The 10044-nt window shown below is 35.0% G+C and overlaps 1 protein-coding gene across 2 annotated transcripts in view; it reads right to left on the bottom strand.

The window, feature by feature from the left end:
* iqsec3a (IQ motif and Sec7 domain ArfGEF 3a) overlaps positions 1 to 10044 on the bottom strand; it is a 168640-nt gene that overhangs the window by 26931 nt on the left and 131665 nt on the right. For both annotated transcript variants that reach the window (XM_016563257.1, XM_016563258.1), the window contains exons 10-13: positions 9937 to 10036; positions 7432 to 7593; positions 3808 to 3900; positions 1990 to 2036 (exon numbers count right to left, since the gene is read on the bottom strand). In XM_016563257.1, the coding sequence (XP_016418743.1) occupies positions 1990 to 2036; positions 3808 to 3900; positions 7432 to 7593; positions 9937 to 10036 (402 nt within the window). The remainder of the gene's footprint in view (positions 1 to 1989; positions 2037 to 3807; positions 3901 to 7431; positions 7594 to 9936; positions 10037 to 10044) is intronic.

Genomic DNA, 10044 nt, shown 5'->3' with positions numbered 1-10044 from the left:
ACACACACACACACACACACACACACACACACAGTGGGTATAGAAAAGATGATTCTGTTTTATTTTTTTTTCTTTCTGACATGTTGGTGTTACATCTTCCACTTTACTGTGGCACTTTAAGGGACATTACTGGACCCTTACTTGATCCCCTGCAGTTTGCTTACCGAGCAAACAGGTCCGTGGATGATGCAGTCAACATGGGTCTGCACTTCATCCTGTAACATCTGGACAAAACAGGGACTTATGTGAGGATCCTGTTTGTGGACTTTAGCTCCGCTTTCAACACCATCATCCCAACACTCCTCCAGACCAAACTAACCCAGCTCTCTGTCCCTAGCTCTATCTGTCAATGGATCACCAGCTTTCTGATAGATAGGCAACAGCTAGTGAGAATTGGTAAATTCACCCGCACCACCAGCACCACCAGCACTGGCGCCCCTCAGGGTTGCGTCCTCTCCCCACTGCTCTTCTCCCTCTACTGCACCTCTAACACCTCTAAAGACCCCTCTGTCAAGCTCCTGAAGTTTGCAGATGACACTACAGTCATCGGTCTCATCAAGGACGGAGACGAGTCTGCTTACAGACAGGAGGTTAAAGAGCTGGCTGGCTGGTGCAGTCAACTGTGGAGATGATTGTGGACTTCAGGAGAAACCCCCTGCACTCCCCCCACTCACCATCATGGATAGCACTGTAACGGCAGTGGAGTCATTCAGGTTCCTGGGCACCACCATCTCTCAGGACCTGAAGTGGGACACTCACATTGACTCCACTGTTAAAAAGGCCCAGCAGAGGTTGTACTTCCTTCGCCAGCTGAGGAAATTCAACCTGCCACAGGAGCTGCTGAAGCAGTTCTACTCAGCCTTCATTAAGTCTGTTCTGTGCACTTCAATAACTGTCTGGTTTGGTTCAGCTACAAAATCAGACATCAGACGACTACAGAGAACGGTTCGGAATGCTGAAAGGATTATTGGTGCCCCCCTGCCTACCCTCCAAGAACTGTAACTTTATTTTATTTTATTTTATTCTATTCCTATTCTATCTATAGCACACCTGTACATACAATTTATTCTTTTTTTGTGGTTTATATTTATGCATGTGTATTTTATTCACATCTTATTTTTATTATCTGTGTGTTGTTGTTGTCTCCGTGTACTGGAAGCTTGTGACACTATAACAAATTCCTTGTATGTGCAAACATACTTGGCAATAAAGCTCTTTCTGATTCTGATTCTGAAGTTGTGCTTTTGTTATTTGTATTATTATATTATCATTTTTATTTCCATTTAGCTTTAATTTTATTTAAATTTTATTTCACTCATAGTTTTAGTCACTTTAATAAGTTTTTTTTTTATTTCAATGTTTTCATGTAATATTTATATTTTATTTTATTACAGGTTTATTTCAAATAACAGAAATGATTTTAATAGTTTTATATTTTAATCAGTAACAACTCGTTTTATGCATACGTTCACACAAACAAAAAGTCATCTTTGAGAGATTAGTGAGTTGTTTGCATAGCGTTTAAATTTGGACTTTAATGAAATATTCCCTTTCTAAGTATTACCAAAAATACGGAAAGCTTACATAACTTGAATTTCTTCTTTCTTCTATCCACTGACTGCTGAAAAAAAAATGTCTGATCAACCAGGTAAAAACGTGTATAAAAATATTTGTTTTGATAATTCTGTTAAAATTCTCCTCCACACTGCAGTGTTAATTTAACAAGAGGGGGCAACAGTGCGCAGATAAGTTTTACCTCCAGGGGACTGCTGTTGACATTGGGTTTGGCGGCGATAACTTTTCGAATGACTTTAGGGGAAGTGGAAGGTCATCTGGTTGAGGACACTGTGTTTTCACTCTAGCAGGAACATATGGCTGTTGTAGCTTGTTAATTCCTGTTCACTAGCTCTGTGTGTGCTATAAGCTATAAGCTACTGACGGATGCTAGGGGTCTGTAGAGACTTACCTGCGAGAACACTGAGCTCTTACCTCTACTGCATTGTGTCCGCTCTGTGACGTGTTCATTTCCTGTTTGCCTGAGCAAAGAAAAGAGTCCAAATCAGACTAAAAGATTAAAGAATGGTTGAATATGCATTAAAATAATAATAATAATAATAAATACGTTTTCATAGTTTTCAATTTGGGATGAAACGGAAGTATATTCATTCTATCATCCATGCGTATTTAATGATTTCCCCACTAGCTTATTGCGTTGCATTCTAAGATTGCTTTATCCATGGAGTATATATATATATATATATATATATACACACACACACAAAGCATAATAATTCTGGTTTCTGTGATGCCTTGATAGACTCACTTAGTAGACTTACTTTTAATTTGATTATTTGAATTATTTAATAACTTTACTGCAGCACATCTTTGTCATGATCTGTTACTTTAGATTTTGAATGAAGAACTTATAGATATTCTAATTATATTTCTGGTAACCAGTGTTGTTATTGTTAACTAGAACTAAAACTAAAACTATTAAAATAGTTTCTATTAATTAAAATAAAGCTGAAATAAAAGAAAAAATAATTTTAACTAAAATAAACTAAAAATGAAATGCTGCCTTGGCAACTTACAAGTAGGCTGAGATAAAGGAGATAGTTTTGACAATGTGATTCGTAAGCGAACATTATTATCAACAATATTATCATCTAAACGTGGTTTCTTGCTCTTGGCAGCTAATAATTCAATGCGCAAAACACACTTTACTGATTTCCTAAGCAGATATGGTGAAGGAATATATAGAAAATATAAGACGTTTTGTTAACATTAATTAACATGAACTAACAATGAACAAAACGTCTATAGCATTTATTAATCTTAGTTAATGTTAATCTTAATGGGCACATTCATTAGTTAATGAACTGCGAACCAACATGTACAAACATTTTTATTGAAAAAGGTCTATAAATGCTAATTATTAGTTATATTGTTTTATTTATAATATATGACAGGTAGGCTTGCCGCGATAGACGGTGCTGACGGTGATACCGGTGTTAAGCCGTCACTTGCCCACCGTATCACCGACCCCCACCGTCGTTTTGATTTTTTATAGTAATAAAAATCATTTAGTTCAGTAAAAGAACAGACACTACAATTAAAAACTGAACGCGGCTGCTCAATGCAGCGTGCTGAACGACAGTCGCATCACACAGATCAGATTTAATTTATCCAGTGAGGAGAGTGAGTCGAGCTGACTGACAAGAAGAGTGAGGTGAGACAGACAAGACGATCGCGGATGATTTAGTTTCGAAATGAAACGGAAAAGCGCCTGTTTGGCAATATTTTGGATTTTGAAAAGCCTGTTGACTTTTGCCGTTTATCTGATTTTGGAAGTTATTTTAAACATTCGGAACGCCCCGCCCCCGCGGTGATACCGGTTTTACCGGTGTTGTCACACGTCGATTAACTGGTTGGAAAATTTCCTCACCGTCACAACCCTACTTACAAGTTGAAAAAAGTTCAGCTTTTAAAAATGTTTCAGGACCCCTGTGTTCTTTTCCATTCCTTTTCATACCATCTCTCTTTAATGAATTCAATAATTCATACTGTATGTATGTGTCCTAAAAAATGTTTTTTTTTAAAAGATACACCAAAGAAAAAAAAAACGTCAAGCAACTTCACTCAAATTCTCTGTATTGTTTGATACTGAACTTTTTCGATGATATTTTGACATTTGCTGTATAGCACATTCTGGAAAACCTGCTTGATAATACCTAAACAGATGTTGAATGTAAATCGTATGAAATACAGCAGATAAATTTGTGTCTGAGTGTATTTGTTGTAAAGTACCTGAAGGAGAACCTTGTCTTCCCCTCAGTTCAAGCTGAGTCCCATTGTTCTTGATGGAGTGAGTTCTGGCTCCCTGTTGTTTCTCCAACTCCCCTAAAAAGACAGTGAAAAGAGACCAGGATAGCTTTAGGTCTATGCCACACACACACAAAACAGCTACACACATACAACAGCATGCTCACATCCTCTAAACCTTGAGTCGTCCGTCTCTAAACAGCAGAGCTCCAAATCACCATACTTACACTCAGGGCTTGATGATAATTGCCTGGCATTTCTAATCAGGCTACAAAAGAGCTTTTCCCTCATCCAACAGAATTGTAAGAAAGCTCTGGCTCTACGTTAGGACTCCTTAAGAGGAAATATGCCTTCTGACTTAATGAAGCCATAAGAAAGGACTAAGCCTTGATAAAAACCTGTGAGTGCACAAAGAATAGCTGACAACCAATCATCCGGATACTAAAACACAGCATGCTACCTAATTAAACATATTTATTACAGTAGTAAATTCAAGTATAAAAGGAGGGAAAAATGTGTCCTCTTTTATTCCAGCGAATTGAAAAGGTATGCAGACAAATGGAAATAAAATATAGCACATTTAATAATAAGGGTGTTTAATGCACTAAAAAATATTGATACTCATGTTGATTTATTGAAAGAAAGAAACAAAAAGATTTTCAACAAAAGTTTATGTAATGACTATGAAAACATCAAGTCAAAACCAATATAATTATGCCTTTAACACATAAATTCAGTGTGATTAATTTAAATAAATAAATAAAATTAATGCAATTATTCTTACTACTACTTTTACTGTTTTAATGATTTTAAATTGAATGTTGGTTTTCATGTTGATTCACGAGTTACACCATTTTTCATTGATAATAATAATAATAATAATAATAATAATAATAATAATAATAATAATAATGTTTAAAATAATGAAATAAAAAATGTATACATCTAGTTTAAGTTGTTGCAGTTACATTTTTATGTTGGTTTAAATGTTAATTATTAAAAATTATTAATTATAATATAACTCATGCAATTGTAAACATTATTATTATTATTATTATTATCCCATCAAAAATTAGTGATGTCAAATACAAAAAAAAAAATGTAATGGGGTTAAGCATTATCAGATATGGATAAACAAGATATTTTGGGCAATTTTGCTCCTCTATTCAATGGTTTTGTTCTTGAAATATTCTCCTGGAAACATCAGTTTATTTTTTCTACATTTCTGTCATTTAGAAAGAGTAAAACAGAGTATTAATCTACAGCAAACCCTCCAGACCCCCTTCGGATAACAGGACAGAAGATTACCTGCTTCAATTCAACACAAATTAATTGCAAATGAGGATTGCCTTTATTTGCGATGCTGAAATAAAGACAAAGACATGAAATGCAAGCAAAAGTATCAATGCACAAAGGCATTTAGTCATGCTTGGATTGTAAAGAGAAGTCCCTTTATGTGGAAAAGAAAAGATGTGTAGCTGTGTAGATGACAGCTCTCAGTTCACCAACAGCTGTATTCCTGAAAGAGAGGAAAGGTGCTATTCTCTCTTTTCCCGGTGAAACTGCTGACACAGATATACATCCAGCACAAGACTTCCCATGGACCCTTGCTCTCTCTAGCACAGAATGTAATGAAAACCAACCGGCCTCAGCAGAATACATGCTTTGATGTCCACTGGCACTCAGCCCTTTCTCTTTCTGTCTCTCTTTGTGTCTTTCTCCCTCATGGAAACCAAAAGACATTTCTCTGTTCCTGCTTCCATGTCTTTCCTTCTCAGTTCCTTCAGAGGATGTTTGAAAGCCTGACAGCACTGTGCAAACGAAACATTTCATTTATTATAGAACATCAAAACAGCTCCGTGAGAGTCCTAAAGGACAAACACACAGGGAAAGCAAACATATACACACCATATTTACTAAAATGCAGAGTAAATAAACAGTAGAGCAGCTGAGAATAGAAAGCAGATGATATTACACAGAAATTAACTGGTCCAATAAGCAGCCTTCACATTTGTAAACAGAAGTAGGGTTGAAAAGCAGTGCGTTCTGTTTTATCTTATTTTGGTTGATGTTTCAAACTTAATGATTGCATTTACACTGAAATATGATGCTTACATATTAATGAAATATTTATTTAAATACACTAACATTGAAAGAGGTCTCTTATGCTCACCAATAAATTACAAAATAAGAAATAATTTAATTATTATTTTTTTAGTGATAAAACAGTTAAAAAAAATCTTTTTTTGTGGAAATCTTGATACATTTTCTTAAGGATTCTTTAATGAATATACATTTCAGAAGAACAGCATTTATTTAAAACAATTAAAACTTTTTTACTGTCACTTTAAATCAATTTAATGCATACTTGCTGAGTAAAAGTGTTATTTTATTTTATGTAAGATAGAATTACTGACCCCAAAAGAATGCTAATAGAATTAAATATTATGTAACTGTATGTAAAATTAATACTTATGCATTATATGTTTAAATGACTAAAGTTTGTCAGGTAAAAACTGATGTAATATTTAGTTCATACATTGAGTTACATTTGAACTAAGCTTAATACTGCAGTGCTGTAATACCTAACTTAATATTGTAAAATTGTAATTTTGTGCCCATTAAAGGGGTCATATGATGCTTTTTTAAATATCATTATTTTGTGTATTTGGTGTAACAGAATATGTTGACATGCTTATTGTGCTAATATTTCCACATAGTGAGGTAGATATGTGGGGTGTGTTAGAACGAGCCGTTTTAGGGGGGCGTGGCAGAGTCTTAACTTTGATAAAGAATATCTCTTTGGTTTTGAGACTTTAGTCTTTGCAACTTCAGGGATCTTATCTATGCACAATCAGCTTGTAACACTCCAAAGAGAAAGGAAAACTTGAAATCGCATCATATGACCCCTTTAATGTCACAACCTTAACAACTTTCTTGAAGCTCAAACCGTAGAGCATGGCACTAGCTTGGCCAAAATCATGGGTTTGATGCCCAGAGAATGCATAAACCGTATGTATTAAATACATTGCAAGCTGCTTTAGATAAAAGCATCTGCCAAATGTGTAAATGTTAATGTAAATTCTGCAGCAACGGCCTGGCAACCACCAACAACACACTAGCACACTAGCAACCACTTACGTTTTCTTCAAGAAAAAAAAAAAAGTTGTATTAATCATAGATGTCTCAGCATCTGTTTTAATACGGCTGCCAACAACTGGGTTACTTCTATTAACCCAGCAAATGGGCAGCATTACCCAACGTTACCATGGAAACACTGTCCAATATTCAAGAGATGACTGCTGTTTCACATCATGAAGCAAGAAAAAAAAAAAGTATCTTTTCACTTGATTGCTTACTAGCTCAACTCAAAAGAGCCATCCACAAATCTATGATATTCTGTTCTCTATAGATATGGCTCAGGGTTTATGGCTCATATTTGTCAGTCAGATGAAAACCATCTGCTTAGAAAAGTAACGGCAGACTCCTCTTAACAAGCTGCATGTTTGAGGTATCATACATGTCTGTCGCACAGATGAAAACATAAATTAATACATTTGTATTCTCTTATACACAAGCACTTTGTATTTTGACACACAGCCCACTCACATTCAATACGTATCTGTTCCATCTCTGACACCTCAGCGATGGACTCCTTCAGGTCCTCTACGAACTTGAGCAGCTCCTCTGCGCTCTGAGCACAGAAATTCAACACCTGCTTCTTATCAGAGCCCGAACACGGAGACACAATAGTGATGGCATGAGGATAGTCTGAAACAAAAACAGAACAAAAAGAGACACAACAGAAACATTGCATTAGCAAAAATTAAGGTTTAGGTTGTTATTCACTGACAATCTTGCCAATCTTCTTCTGAAGATGTGTTCACTTCCGGATTCAAAAATGCTTCATCAACGTCAATGATGTCATAGCTGGGAAATTGGATGTTATAACCTAACATGACATATTTTTGATGTATTGATGTGAATATGTGCCATATGAGTCATGTTATACTTGTTTGTGTGTATTTTTGTCCTACTTTGAAGCTTGACAGAGATGGTCACTATTAGAAACTGTCACAATGGAAATGTGTGATGATTCTTCAAAAATGTCTCCCTTTGTTTTCCACGTACATTTGGAAATTTTTAAATTACATGAGAGGGTCAGTGAATATTTTAACATTTGTAGGTGTTATCTATTCCTTAATCATCTGAGAGTCAATAACTTTTTTTTTTTTTCAAATATAAAGTTTTTTTTTTTTCTTTTGCAATTTTGGTAACATTTTCTATAAAACGTAAAAACAAATCACATAAATAAACATCTATAATTATACATATGAACTCAATCTATATTATTCTTTCTTGGAGCTTCAAACACTACCTAAATTGTTATTTGGCTGTTACTGACCAGTAGCCCACACTGCCCAAGTGATGTTAGCTGAACAGCCATTTGATAAAAAATGCTAGGATGATGTTTTGTTAAACATCAAATAAGTTCTGACTGGGTTTGAAACTTTTTACAATGTTCCAGGTTAAAATAGACCTTAATAATGCATTCATAACACCCTTATAACACCTTTATGACACAATATCTAATTTCTTGCGGTATTTACATTTATAAACCTTACAAACTGTCATCACTAGAGTGACTGGCCACTCAGCAATCATTTAGTGTATTTTATTGTCAAATATGTTTGTTTATCTATTTGTTTGTGTGTGTGTGTGTGTGTGTGTGTGTGTGTGTGGGTGTGTAAAAGTGAAAGAGTGGGAGGAAAAGAGAAATGCTTGTGGCCACCTTAATTGGAAAATGAGAGGGTGCCTGTCATCTTCATTTATCATGTGGTTTTCTTTTTGTTGGATGGAAATCAGTGAAGTGGTTGTTTAAAACGCACATAATTGTCTGGATCTTGTATTACGTTTTTCTTCACTACAGTAGTAGGTTATCTACACTACCCTTTAAAGCTATATAAACTGAAAAAAAAAGTAGTAGGTTATCTACACTACCCTTTTAAAGCTATATAAACTGAAAAAAAAAAAAACTTTATAAACTGAATTTTGCAGTCCATTTTCTCTGTATCTGTGTATAGTTTTAGTGAAACCCAAATGCCGTGGGAAATGCTTATATATTTCAGGTTTTTATGATACATTTTTTAGACTAATTGGAAAATGTGCCTGAGGCAAATTTGTGCAAAATTATATTATGTTGCTTCTTGCACATTTCACGACACTTTCTAAGTGAAATGTTCAGTGAGTGGAGTTAAAATTGTAAAACATCTCTATTTCCTTCCAAGTAAAGCCAAAATATCCCAGAAGTAATTTGCGCAGTAGTGATTGTGAGGTGTACGGAGCCACGGAATCAAACTCCCACCCAAACTCCCACAAACTCAATAACAAGTACACAATTATGATGCCATACAACGTTTTTAAAGCATCAAATAAACTAACTAAAAGCAAACTTATTAGAAAAAAGAACACTTGAACATACATCAGCCTGATAAGAACTATGTAAAATGAGAGAAACCATCTCTGGGAAAAAAAAAATGTTTTAATATATATTTAGATTTTTTAGTTTTGGCTCATGTCCAATTCGTTTACATGGAGAGGGTGGGGTTTATAACCTACACTGCAGCCAGTCACCAGGGGGTGATCAACATGTTTTGGCTTCACTTTTCTGGGGTGCATTTTCCAAAAGCAACTATGGTTGCAAGTTCTGTCGTTACAAATGGAGTTCAATGTAACAAGTTAGCTAACAATGCTTTTGGGAAACGCTTGCCACTTGGTGGCAATGTTTATGCTGGTTGCTGTACATATCAAAACAGTTTGGAAATTAAATGTCAGGTGAAAATCAATACATATGTAGTTGATTATGTGTTGCAAACTTCAACTTTGGTAAAAGTGTTTTGGGGTCATAAGACAGTATTGTGCAAGAAACTGCATGAAAATAAGTCTTCATCAATCAATAATCAATGTTTTTTTTACTGCTACTAGTATTCATTTTAGCTATAAACTGCAGTGAATTGTATGTATAGGTATGTTTTTGTACAAATATAACTAAAATAAAGGTAGATTTTCAAATGACCCTAGGTTGGATTTACCACAAAAATGGTATGATCTTACATTCGTTTTCAAACAGGTGGAACTGCATGCCCAGTAGCCCCATGGCCTTGCAAAAGGTGTAGGCAGCTGAACTCTTCTTCTTTGGACACAATTTCAAAATCTGTGAAG

This window comes from Sinocyclocheilus rhinocerous, unplaced genomic scaffold (genome assembly GCF_001515625.1).
Source record: "Sinocyclocheilus rhinocerous isolate Xijiao unplaced genomic scaffold, SAMN03320098_v1.1 scaffold78, whole genome shotgun sequence".
Lineage (NCBI taxonomy): Eukaryota > Metazoa > Chordata > Actinopteri > Cypriniformes > Cyprinidae > Sinocyclocheilus > Sinocyclocheilus rhinocerous.
The sequence above is the reverse complement of the archived record's forward strand: the minus strand, read 5'-3'. Positions and strand labels throughout refer to the sequence as shown.